The sequence below is a fragment of the Entelurus aequoreus genome, linkage group LG10 (assembly GCF_033978785.1).
Source record: "Entelurus aequoreus isolate RoL-2023_Sb linkage group LG10, RoL_Eaeq_v1.1, whole genome shotgun sequence".
NCBI classification, from domain to species: Eukaryota; Metazoa; Chordata; class Actinopteri; order Syngnathiformes; family Syngnathidae; genus Entelurus; species Entelurus aequoreus.
In genome coordinates, this window is record NC_084740.1 from 14,269,940 (window position 1) to 14,284,153 (window position 14,214).

General features: G+C 38.7%; 1 protein-coding gene across 3 annotated transcripts in view; it reads right to left on the reverse strand.

The window, feature by feature from the left end:
• Positions 1-13,939, reverse strand: part of laynb (layilin b) — a 32,205-nt gene extending 18,266 nt beyond the window's left edge. For all 3 annotated transcript variants that reach the window (XM_062062045.1, XM_062062044.1, XM_062062043.1), the window contains exons 1-2: positions 13,733-13,939; positions 348-654 (exon numbers count right to left, since the gene is read on the reverse strand). In XM_062062045.1, coding sequence (XP_061918029.1) covers positions 348-654; positions 13,733-13,805 — 380 coding nt within the window. In that variant the 5' untranslated portion in view covers positions 13,806-13,939. The remainder of the gene's footprint in view (positions 1-347; positions 655-13,732) is intronic.
• Positions 13,940-14,214: the final 275 nt, after the last annotated feature.

The window sequence follows — 14,214 nt, forward strand, 5'->3', positions numbered from 1 at the left end:
AGTCAACACCATGTTTGTTTACAATGATCTCATGGGACATTTCCGACACGAGTAGAATAGGAGCGTTAGATTTGTTCACCCGAACCCACCTACAACACATTGAAGGTAAAACTTTTTTATTTTAATCACTTATCAGAGCTATTTTTTTAATGTTATCGGATTTATGGGTGTGACGTTATGATTCCTTACGATATTTACCACGCACCTGTACTAATAACACAAAACTTACATGCAGGTTGTTTTTTTCTTTTAGAAAATCAAATTTTTTTTTTGGCTTTGAAAAAATGGCCCCAGCATCCTTTGATTTTTCATTGTGTGGCCCTCAGTGGAAAACGTTTGAAAACAACCTGAACTTGGCCTTGCTCCCGTCTAGCCAGAAGTACTGGGAGGGGCATCCCGGGTTGCCACCGCCACCCCTCAAGCGCTGGGGGCTGCGACGAAGGCCAATCCAGAAGTCTCCATCTGCGGCGTGCAGCTGCTGTATGAACCTCTCGATCAGCCGCTGCTCGCTCTCTGTTTCGATGCTGAGCAGCTCGCCGCCGTCCGCCCTGCACGCCTGCCTTGCCTCTTGAAAGGTCAGCCTACGCCGGCGGTCCGGGATGTAGGACACCTTGTAGCACGGGCGCTCGGTACCTCGCCGGCAGATCCGTTGGCCTGTGGTGGACACATGTCATGAGGCAATTGGGAGGGAACAAGAGACTGATTGTTGTCTTAAGACTTCCTGTGGCACTCACATGGTAGCAACATTAGAAACCAGTAGGCATTTGCATTCCAATGAAACACACCATATACAACCCACACAAGAACATTACATTGTTTTTTTCTTTATTTGGGCACAAACTTGCTGTGTAGTAAGCCTGCAATGTGTGTTTTTTGCCAATTCATGACAAAACAGGCAATTGTGCCCTCTAGAGGTTGTGAGTAGAATAAAATAACCAATTGGATGCTGAAAAGTCTCATCCATCCATCCATTTTCTACCGCTTGTCCCTTTTGGGGTCGCGGGGGATCGCTGGAGCCTATCTCAGCTACAATCGGGCGGAAGGCGGGGTACACCCTGGACAAGTCGCCACCTCATCACAGGGCCGACACAGATAGACAGACAACATTCACACTCACATTCACACACGAGGGCCAATTTAGTGTTGCCAATCAACTTATCATATCAGTGTTTTTTTTAGGAATAAGTTACACAATAGTGCACCAAAATCTAGCTTTGATGCTGGAATTTAGAAAGTTTGAAGTGCTTTTAGTAAACTACTGGGATTATTGACTGTGTGTATATTTTTGCTGCAGCTGTTACATATACTGTAATATTGTACATGGTAATTGAGATTTGTTATATATTGTATATATTATATAAAATATAATAATATAATATATCAGTATGTATTATATACTGTATATATATTTGTAAATATTACATATATGTTGTATTTTATATTGCTACTATGGTACATTTTAGTGTACTTTATACCTGCATTATCCTTTCCATCCTTTGTAACTGAGCTACTGTGTGGAACAATTTCCCTTGTGGATCAATAGAGTTTGTCTAAGTCTAAGTCTGTAGCTTTAATGCTAATTATCTGTGTTTGCCTCCAAGAAGTGCTATTGTGCACTTTACCCACTTTTTACATGCACAATGTAACTGTGCACTTGTCCAACATACTAGCTGTCACATATCACACACACCAAAGTGTGATAAGAGCACACAAACATTAGCAACACTACCATAGCGCTATGTCAGGGGTCGGCAACCCAAAATGTTGAAAGAGCCATATCGGACCAAAAAATCTATAAAAAATCTGTCTGGAGCTGCAAAAAATTAAAACACCTCCTATAAGTGATATAATGAAGTCAACACATGATATAAGTGTCTATATTAGCTATATTAGCCTACTATCAAAATTACCATGTGTCGCAGGCTGACACAAATCTTCGTTGGCAGAAATGTTAAAATGTAATATTTACGTAATGTAATACTTATGTAATATTTATTTCAACCATTTAAAACATTAGTAAAACGCAGGCTTCTCAGAGGGTGAGATAACTCCTCTAAATGACTGTCTTAGAATGGCCAAAGGTATAGATGTGTGTGTCCAAGTTAAAGGAAACGGCAGGCTGTCTTCTTCTAATGGATTTATTACAATCTATGCAAGCTGGGTAACGTTTGCTGTGGTCTGGAACAACATGGCACACAAACCATAATCAGAAATGCAGGCAATATTACATACAGATAATATGTCATGAGAAATGCAGATATAAATTAAATACACAGAGGACATAAGAAAATAAATGATCTCAAATATACCTACAAACGAGGCATAATGATGCAATATGTACATACAGCTAGCCTAAATAGCATGTTAGCATCGTTTAGCTTGCAGTCATGCACTGACCAAATATGCCTGATAAGCACTCCACACAAGTCAATAACATCAACAAAGCTCACCTTTGTGCATTCTCGCACAGCATAAAACGTTTGGTGGACAAAATGAGACAAAGAAGGAGTGGCATAAAATATGTCTTTCTCTGGCATCGTTGAAGAAAGTTATAAATGTAAACAAATTACGGTGACTTCAAGGACCGACAAAATTAGTAGGACAAAACGGCGCTTGCCAAATACTCTCATCAGAGAATCATGTTTAATATAAACTTTGGGATTTCTAACAATTAGGGAGGTTTGTGTCATGTTGTCCTCCTACAGAAACCCTATTAAAACAAAAATATATTATTTCCTATAGAGCTGTAAGTTGCTGTTATAGTGATGTGCCGACCGATACTAAAATATCGATACCGCTGACACCAGGTCTTCAGGCTCTAATATCGTTCCTCTGATCAAAATATCAATACTTTTGATACTTTAGTTCAGGACTGTCCAAACTTTCTTTACCAAGGGCCACATACTGAAAAGTCAAAGTATGCGTGGGCCATACTGATATTTGCTACTGACAGTTTAGTCATGTTGGTGTTTTCCTGTGTTCTGTGCTTTTTCCTGTCCAGCGCTCTTATTTTGGTTTGTTTCCTGTCACTGCACCTCCGTCCTGAGCGCTGCCTCTCTCACCTGTCTCTGATTGGCACTCCAGATACACCTGACACCTGTTACCTGTCAGGCTTCTTTACAAGCCAACCTATGACTGTACTTGCTAGTCGGCTTCCTATGCACCTCCTGGTTGCCAATAAATAGACGTTTACCTGCACACCGTCTACTATTTTCGCATCCTTGGCATCGGGCTACAAGAAACGCTCACCAAATTGTGACAAAAAAAATGCTAAAAACAGAAATTGTGTCAGCTCTAGGTGACTACGTGTATTAGTATTAATTATTAGTTAGAACATTACAGCTTTTTCTCATTACAAGCCGTTTTTTTTTGCTCTTTTGGCATTTACTATTATTTTCCCCCATGTAATAAATGAATAATAATAATACAGTTTAACTGCATAACCTAGTGTGTCAAGTCTGCCTGTACAAAAATATTAATGTTCAGTCAGACATTTAACAGTGTATATAATGGTTGTTGTAATTTTTCTAATTCGTTCATAAGTTAGTATTTAATTTTTGAATTAACTAAATGAACGTTATTTATATTTTAAGTACATTTTATTTTTTATTATGAGACCTTATATTTTATATCAGGGGTGTCTATTCCACCAAAGTTCGCATACTGAAAAGAAAATGTTTGTGATTAAATAAAGAAGCTAAAAACAGATATTATATATATTTTAAGACATAACTTTGTGTTATAGGTGACTAAGTATATTATTATGAATTATTAGTTTAAAAAGTTCAGCTTTTTCTCATTACATTCCGAATTTTTGCTCTTTTTTCTTAAATTGTTACTGTTTATTTTTTTTGGATATGTTATTAATTGAAAAGATACAACTTTTTAAAATTCAGCAGATACATTAGGTATAGTTGCACAAAGTATGGATATTGGATCGGTATCGCCGATACCAGCCTGAATTATACTGGAATTGGATCTGAAAGAAAATCAGTGGTGTCGCACATCACATGAGCTACAGTGCTAACACTAAACTCACATTCTAAAAGCAACATCATGCTATGCTAGGTTAGCATATTAGCTGAAGGAAAACAAAATGATCAAACTAACAGCATGTCTGTAACTGAATGACAGGTAGTTGGCAAAACTCCAAACTTAATTTTAAGACGTGTAGCGAAGACTGTGTGTACTTTTTTTTGTCTTAAAAAAACAATTGGACAGACGGTGGCGCGATCCCAGGATGCAGAGAAAGCGAAGCGACGTGCAGGCAGAAGGTAATTTAATTAGGTACCAGGTTGAAGAAAAGTAACACAGGTCGAGCAGGAACTCAGGAATCAAAGGAACACTGAGGCATACACTAGATCAGGGATCTTCAACAAGGGGGTCCCTGACCCCTTGAATCTGTGGAAGTACCGCAGGGGAGTTGTGAAATTTTTGGTTGATTAGACTTTTTTTACATACAATATTTTATATGCAATTGTTCCACTAATTTACATATCTTTAAATACACACATAACAAATAATATAACAATAGTAAGAAAAATAAACAAATATTGCACGTTTAAAATAATATGAAAAAATAAACTTACTATCTTAGTATTGGACAATAACAAGCTACCTTTAAGACCAGTTTAAAACACAATTTTATACAAGATACATAAGTAGGGGGTCCCCTCTCTTGAAAATGTTGAATACCCCTGCTCGGGATAATGAACCAGAACTGAAAGAACAATGTGGAACTAAATAGAATTAATTATTAATATGCTGGCAGGACGAGGAACAGAAAGTAAAGGTGCTACAAAACACAAAGGAAACGCTATTAAAATATGAACACCAGGACAGGAAATGATACCAAAACACAGTAAAATAAAGAGCAAAGTTCAAACTGTCATGTGGGATCATGATGTGGTGGTTCAGAAGTTGTATCATCTCCATTTTCCTTAATGATGTCTTAAGAAACAGTACAGACGTCCTCGTTTATCGTTATTGATATCCCTTTGATTGGTTTGGTCTCCTTTAGTGACCAACAATGTACAAAACCCAAAACCAGTGAAGTTGGCACGTTGTGTAATTTGTAAATAAAAACAGAATACAATGATTTGCAAATTGTTTTCAACTTATTTTCAATTGAATAGACTGCAAAGACAAGATATTTAATGTTTGAACTGAGAAACTTAATTTTTTTTGAAAATAATCATTAACTTAGAATTTAATGGCAGCAGCACATTGCAAAAAAGTTGGCACAGGGGCATTTTTACCACTGTGTTACATGGCCTTTCCTTTTAACAATACTCATTAAACGTTTTTTCCAAAAACTATTTGAAATGTGGACTCGTCAGACCACAGAACACTTTTCCACTTTGCATCAGTCCATCTTAGATGAGCTCGGGCCCAGCGAAGCCGGCAGCGTTTCTGGGTGTTGTTGATAAATGGCTTTCACTTTGCATGGTAGAGTTTTAACTTGCACTTACAGATGTAGCGACGAACTGTAGTTACTGACAGTGGTATTCTGAAGTGTTCCTGAGCCCATGTGGTGATATCCTTTACACACTGATGTCACTTTTTGATGCAGTACCGCCTGAGGGACCGAAGGTCCGTAATATCTTTGCTTACGTGCAGTGATTCTCTGAACCTTTTGATGATATTACGGACCGTAGATGGTGAAATCCCTAAATTATTTCGCAAAAGCTGGTTGAGAAATATTGTTCTTAAACTGTTCGACAATTTGCTCACACATTTGTTGACAAAGTGGTGAACCTCGCCCCATCCTTGTTTGTAAATGACTGAGCATTTCATGGAAGCTGCTTTTAAACCCAATCATGGCACCCACCTGTTCCCAATTGTCCTGTTCACCTGTGGGATGTTCCAAATAAGTGTTTGATGAGCATTCCTCAACTTTCTCAGTCTTTTTTGCCACTTGTGCCAGCTTTTTTAAAACATTTTGCAGGCATCAAATTCCATCTATCCATCGCGTGTCCTTTTCGGGGTCACGGGGGCTAATATTTGCAAAAAATAACAAACTTTTCCAGTTGGAACATTAAATATCTTGTCGTTGCAGTCTATTCAATTGAAATAAGGTTGAAAAGGATTTGCAAATCATTGTATTCTGTTTTTATTTACCATTTACACAACGTGCCAACTTCACTGGTTTTGGGGTTTGTACAATAGTATTGATATGTTAGTTTATTTAGCCATTTGTATGCTTGAAAATGCTTTATTTAGGCTGGAATATGCTTAAAAACTATTTAAAATGATCCCCAAAAGAATCCGCGATGTGGTGAAGCCGCAATGTCAAGTTACTCATGTGTAAAAAGAAGTTCATCGCCATAAGCATGCCGCTGTTTTGAATGCGAATCTACTTATGCTTACTTTGCATGACTTCTTATGTATATTCTTCTTCTTCTCTTCTCACCTTCTTCCAGGTTAACCCTCGCTGTGGTGCTGTCATTTAAGATTGAAGTGAGGCTTTGTTCCAGTAAAGAGTTACATTTTACCCTGAATTTGGGGTCCAATTCCAAAAATTTGACTTCAGAGATTCCACCGTATTTTGCTGTGAGGGAAATAAAGCTCACATTCCTGCAATGAGCAGGAGAGTTTGTTCTTTCGTTTTAGTTAAGTTAAGTTAAGTTAAGTTAAGAACTGGGAATGCTGCTGCGTGCCTCACAAGCCTCAGTGGAAAAGCTTAGACTCTTCCAGTGAAAATAAAGACTACTGATTGTATTGATCGGCGTATCAACAGAACATAAACATGTTTTAACTCGCATACAAGTGTAAAAAGAAGTTAGCCAAATTTTCAAATGTATGATACATTGTCTGTCTGTGCAACTTATTTAACATATAGAGAAGCTGAGAGCGCAGAAGCTAATATTGAAAAAAATGGATCCTATCGATACCAAGGGTAGTATCAGTACGGACCCATACTGGCGTCATGAGACCAATACATACCAAATGGGACCCATTACCTTTCTGCTTGGCACTAAGCATCAAGGGTTGGAATTAAGGGTTAAATCACCAAAAATGATTCCCGGGCGTGGCCACCGCTGCTGCCCACTACTCCCCTCACTTCCCAGGGGGTGATCAAGGGTGATGGGTCAAATGCAGAGATTAATTTCGCCACACCTAGTGTGTGTGTGACAATCATTGGTACTTCAACTTTAACTTAACATTCCAGTTCTCTTTTATGATTATTTTCACTATTATCTATATGAATGTATTGTATTTTGTTGTTATTGCTATATTTATAGATAATATATTTAGGAATGTTACGATTCTGCCGATTCCGATCATCATGAGATCGGACGACATACAGTACAGGCCAAAGGTTTGGACACACCTTCTCATTCAATGTGTTTTCTTTATTTTCATGACTATTTACATTGTAGATTGTCACTGAAAGCACCAAAACTATGAATGAACACATGTGGAGTTTTGTACTTAACAAAAAAAGGTGAAATAACTGAAAACATGTTTTATATTCTAGTTTCTTCAAAATAGCCACCCTTTGCTCTGATTACTTTTTCGCACACTCTTGGCATTCTCTCGATGAGCTTCAAGAGGTAGTCACCTGAAATGGTTTTCATTTCACAGGTGTGCTTAAAGCTCATCGAGAGAATGCCAAGAGTGTGAGTGTAATCACTCCGTAACAAGAGTAACAAGTGCTGTCGCAGCAGAGCATGCGCCATCTTGAAACTACCCCTACCAGTTGATACCTACCTATCAACTGGTTTCAAAACCAGTTGATACCTACCGTTGTTCTCTGTTTGAGTACTTTTACTTGATCAAACAGTTAACAAGTATTTGTGCTGGTATCCTATCACAGCAATTCTCAAACTATGTTACGCGGGCTCCACCTAGTGGTACGCCAAATAATTACCTGATTGAAGTAAGAGTTATTTCCCTATATTCAAACACAGTGTCACTGTTCAAACTATGTGTAATATTACACCGGCCAAAATATTAAACATACTTGTTAAATAAAACCTTTGCCTTGTTTTTAAAGGATACTTAGGCCTACTACGCTAAAGTACTTTAATGTCGGTCATTACGGTGGCACTTGGAGAGTCAAGTTTATTTTCTGAGGTGGTGACATTTTTTTTGCATAATAGGGCCCCTTTAATGAATTATTGTGGCCACTAGGTGTGGCCAAAAAAAATTAAAAATAAAAGATAAAGAATTACCACTCCACTTCACCTTAAACCTAAAGGCTTAGTTGGCCACATGTGTGGACAGCATCTTTTAGCTCTTATTTCCAAAATTGTGTACACTACTAAAATGGGGTCTTATGGCCCTTATTAGACTTAGACTTCCTTTTTATTGTCATTCAAATTTTAACTTTACAGTACAAATAAGAACACAATTTTGTTGCATTAGCTCATGGTAGTGCAGTATAAAAAAAAGCAACGAGGTGCATGTATAAATAAATAGATTACTGTACAGATAAATATATTGCACTTTTTCATATGCATCCACGTTTATGGATGTATGTTATATTGTCTTTTTATTCCAGCGAGTTAATCCGTTTTGGGGGGAATTGAGGGGATAGTTATGATGCGTTCAAGAGTCTTACGGCCTGAGGGAAGAAGCTGTTACAGAACCTGGAGGTTCTGCTTCGGAGGCTGTGGAACCTCTTCCTAGAGTCCAGCAGTGAAAACAGTCCTTGTTGGGGGTGGGAGGAGTCTTTGCAGATTTTCTGAGCTTTTTATTCTAATTAGGGTCCAATAAGCCCAAATAGCAAAGAGAAATAAAAAAAACATGTAAATAAAACAGCTTGGATCTTAAAGGCCTACTGAAACCCACTACTACCGATCACGCAGTCTGATAGTTTATACATCAATGATGAAATCTTAACATTGCAACACATGCCAATACGGCCGGGTTAACTTATAAAGTGCAATTTTTAATTTCCCGTGAAACTTCCGGTTGAAAACGTCTATGTATGATGACATTTGCGCGTGACGTCGATGGTTGAAACGGAAGTATTCGGACACATTGTATCCCAATACAAACAGCTCTGTTTTCATCGCAAAATTCCACAGTATTCTGGACATCTGTGTTGGTGAATCTTTTGCAATTTGTTTAATGAACAATGAAGACTGCAAAGAAGAAAGCTGTAGGTGGGATCAGTGTATTAGCGGCTGGCTACAGCAACACAACCAGGAGGACTTTGACTTGGATAGCAGATGCGCTATCCGACGCTAGCCGCATCGATGATCGGGTGAAGTCCTTCGTCGCGCCGTCGATCGCTGGAACGCAGGTGAGCACGGGTGTTGATGAGCAGATGAGGGCTGGCGTAGGTGGAGCGCTAATGTTTTTATCATAGCTCTGACGAGGTAAGTTAGCTTCAATGGTGTCGTTAGCAACAGCATTGCTAGGCTTCGACAGGCGGCACAGCATTAACCGTGTAGTTACATGTCCAGTGTTTGGTTCGGTGTCTCCATATAGTAGTATTGTTGATTTTCTGTCTATCCTTCCAGTCAGGGGCTTATTTATTTTGTTTCTATCTGCATTTAAGCACGATGCTATCAAGTTAGCTCCGTAGCTAAAGTGCTTCACCGATGTATTGTCGTGGAGATAAAAGTCACTGTGAATGTCCATTTCGCGCTCTCGACTCTCATTTTCAAGAGGATATAGTATCCGAAGTGGTTTAAAATACAAATCCGTGATCCACAATAGAAAAAGGAGAAAGTGTTGAATCCAATCCTTTTACCTAAGTTACGGTCAGAGCGAAAAAAGATACGTCCTGCACTGCGCTCTAGTCCTTCACTCTTACGTTCCTCATCCACAAATCTTTCATCCTCGCTCAAATTAATGGGGTAATCGTCGCTTTCTCGGTCCGAATCGCTCTCGCTGCTGGTGTAAACAATGGGGAAATGTGAGGAGCACTTCAACCTGCGACGTCACGCTACTTCCGGTACAGGCAAGGCTTTTTATCAGCGACCAAAAGATGCGAACTTTATCGTCGATGTTCTCTACTAAATTCTTTCAGCAAAAATATGTCAATATCGCGAAATGATCAAGTCTGACACATAGAATGGATCTGCTATCCCCGTTTAAATTTAAAAAATTCATTTCAGTAGGCCTTTAAGAGGTTTAAAGACAGCAAAAGTCCATTACAGACAGTTAATAATAATAAACCAGCACTCTATTTATTAGGCCTACTACACTACTGCACTTTAATGTCGGTCTTTACGGTGGCACGTGGAGAGTCAAGTTTGTTTTCTGAGGTGGTGAAAGAAGTTTGAGAACAGGTGTCCTATCGGATCAATATCGGCGATACTCAAAGCTCCAATATCGGTATGGCATCGTGAAAAGGTTGTATCGGTATGGCATCGTGAAAAGCTTGTATCGGGATCGGTAATACTGGTCCTGTATTTACTTGTATGGGATCCTTAATGATCGACATCCTTACTGTGCAATAGTGATGGGTCCGGCAACACCGATGCATCGGCACATGCATCGAGCTCATAGAGCAATACCCTGCGTCGGTGCGCGTACCGCTTTTAGAAAGTCACATGACTGATCATGAGCTGATTTGGTTACGTGACCCATACGCGAACTGTGCCCTGTGAGCGGGTCCTTTCTACAGCCGGAGAAATAATAACTAAGAAGAGACGACTGAAGTGTTGATAACAACCAAACCTACCCCCCCCCCCCTCCTCCATATCCCACACCCCGGATTGTAAATAATGTAAATAATTCAATGTATATACTCTGATGACTAACTTGTGTGATGACTGTATTATGATGATAGTATATATCTGTATCATGAATCAATTTAAGTGGACCCCGACTTAAACAAGTTGAAAAACTTATTCGGATGTTACCATTTAGTGGTCAATTGTACGGAATGTGTACTTCACTGTGCAATATACTAATAAAAGTTTTAATCAATCAATGAAAGAAATCGTCTAAAATTGAATACGTTGGAAAAAACGTTTTTTTTTTAAATAAAAATGTGTAAAAAATAAATTAAAAAAAATCCCAGTCCACAAGCATCCTCATTCACAACACGTTCTCTTAGATTTCCATGTTATGATACATGTTCACATTTTTTATTGACTGTATCTAAAAAAGATTAAAATATATCTTTATTTAAATGAAGATATGAAATAATCATAAATGAAATACAATGACTTGGTTTATATTATTGTATATACTAGGGCAGTGGTTCTCAACCTTTTTTCAGTGATGTACCCCCTGTGAACATTTTTTTAATTCAAGTACCCCCTAATCAGAGCAAAGCATTATTGGTGGAAAAAAAGAGATAAAGAAGTAAAATACAGCACTATGTCATCAGTTTCTGATTTATTAAATTGTATAACAGTGCAAAATATTGCTCATTTGATGTGGTCTTTCTTGAACTATTTGGAAAAAAACATAAAAATAAATAAAAACTTGTTGAAAAATAAACAACTGATTCAATTATAAATAAAGATTTCTACACATAGAAGTAATCATCAACTTAAAGTGCCCTCTTTGGGGATTGTAATAGAGATCCATCTGGATTCATGAACTTAATTCTAAACATTTCTTCACCAAAAATAAATCTTTAACATCAATATTTATGGAACATGTCCACAAAAAATCTAGCTGTCAACACTGAATATTGCATTGTTGCATTCCTTTTCACAGTTCTTTTTGACAGACATTTTAGTGAGGGTCAAACCATCATGGCATGGGGGAAACTCTGGGTTTATGGTAATGAATGGAATAGCCTACTTGACTTGATGTTCAGTTGATGAACTTACATTCATATTTTGTTGAAGTATTATTCAATAAATATATTTATAAAGGATTTTTGAATTGTTGCTATTTGTAGAATATTTTAAAAAAAATCTCACGTACCCCTTGGCATACCTTCAAGTACCCCCAGGGGTACACGTACCCCCATTTGAGAACCACTGTACTAGGTCATAAAATCAGTGTCAGTTGAGTCGGTCTATAGGTTGCCTGTAGGGATTTTTAAAGGCCTACTGAAACCCACTACTACCAACCACGCAGTCTGATAGTTTATATATCAATGATGAAATCTTAACATTATAACACATGCCAATACGGCCGGGTTAACTTATAAAGTGACATTTTAAATTTGCCGCTAAATTTCCGGTTCGAAACGCCTCTGAGGATGACGTATGCGCGTGACGTAGACCGGCGAACACGAGTATGCCTTCCACATTGAAGCCAATACGAAAAAGCTCTGTTTTCATTTCATAATTCCACAGTATTCTGGACATCTGTGTTCGTGAATCTGTTTCAATCATGTTCATTGCATTATGAAGAAGGAAGCTGAGCAAGCAAAGAAGAAAGTTGTCGGTGCGAAATGGACGTATTTTTCGAACGTAGTCAGCAACAACAGTACACAGCCGGCGCTTCTTTGTTTACATTCCCGAAAGATGCAGTCAAGATGGAAGAACTCGGATAACAGAGACTCTAACCAGGAGGACTTTTGACTTCGATACACAGACGCCTGTAGAGAACTGGGACAACACAGACTCTTACCAGGATTACTTTGATTTGGATGACAAAGACGCAGACGTGCTACTGTGAGTATGCAGCTTTGGCTTCTAAACATTTGATCGCTTGACCGTATGTGCGCAACTTTTTTTTTGCGTATGTACGTAACTTTTTTAAAATATATAAGCTTTATGAACCTTGGGTTAGGTGAACGGTCTTTTGGGCTGAGTGATTGTGTGTGTTGATCAGGTGTTTGAATTGTATTGGCGTGTTCTATGGAGCTAGGAGCTAGCAGAGGAGCTAGGAGCTAGCATAACAAACACGCAGGTGTTTTTATGCAGGATTAATTTGTGGCATGTTAAATATAAGCCTGGTTGTGTTGTGGCTAATAGAGTATATATATGTCTTGTGTTTATTTACTGTTGTAGTCATTCCCAGGTGAATATCAGGTCACCCCCGGCTCTCACAGCATCTTCCCTATCTGAATAGCTTCAACTCCCCACTAGTCCTTCACTTGCACTTTACTCATCCACAAATCTTTCATCCTCGCTCAAATTAATGGGGAAATTGTCGCTTTCTCGGTCCGAATCTCTCTCACTTCATGCGGCCATCATTGTAAACAATAGGGAACTTTGCGTATATGTTCAACTGACTACGTCACGCTACTTCCGGTAGGGGCAAGCCTTTTTTTGATCAGATACCAAAAGTTGCAATCTTTATCGTCGTTGTTCTATACTAAATCCTTTCAGCAAAAATATGGCAATATCACGAAATGATCAAGTATGACACATAGAATAGATCTGCTATCCCCGTTTAAATAAATAAAAATTCATTTCAGTAGGCCTTTAATGTCCAGCCGATGTCAGTATTTAGTGACACCGTATCGACACAGTATCAGTACAGTTTTGCAATGTGTCGAAACGCTTCATGGCGCCTCATCAACCCATCACTACTGTGCAACTTTTGCTAGTTTTATTCTCATTTTGTGGCAGATTGTGGATCTTTCCTGCTATTTGGCGCCGGTGGTGGAGTAAAACGAAGAGAGGACCTCCTGACCGAGCAGCTGAGAAGAAAACAAGTTGCTGTTGATATTTTCCACATCACATGCTGGGACTAAAGCCTGCATGTCTGTTAATAATTAGAAAGCCACAGACTTTTCTCCTCTCTGGCCGCCTAACGCCGTTCAAATATGTGCGAACGTGGCTCACAACGGAGACCATTTGAAAAGGGTTTCACGACACGATATTATCAGTGGCGGAAGTGGATTTGCTCGTCTTACCATTGATCTTAGCGGCGGACGCGTGGTGGAAGAGGACGGCGACCAAGGCGCCAAACAGCCTCACAAAGTCCATGTCGACATGTTCACGTCCGTGCGCGCCCTTAACTGCCAAAGCCAAAGAAAAAAAAAGGATGAAATAACGACGTTTTTCGTCTGCTCCTTCGCGGGGAAACCCGTGACTGACAAGAGCGCTCCAAGACTCGCACTGTGGTGCGTGGAAAGAAGGGGAGAGAAAGGGGGGAGAAGGGGGCTAGACCATATGTGAGGGTTTTTTGTTTTTTTTTGTTTGTTAAAAAGACAAAGCACAAATGCTTTGCAAAAAGTAAAAATGTCTTGAAAAAAATATATAGTTTTAGTCTTGTCCAAAAGTCAAAACATAATGATGAACCTTACATTGTGCTTTTTTCTTGAGCTTTTTCTGGCTTTTTTGCTCCCCTTTTCATAAACACCAAGCAAAAATAGTTTATTTTTTTGATACTTTT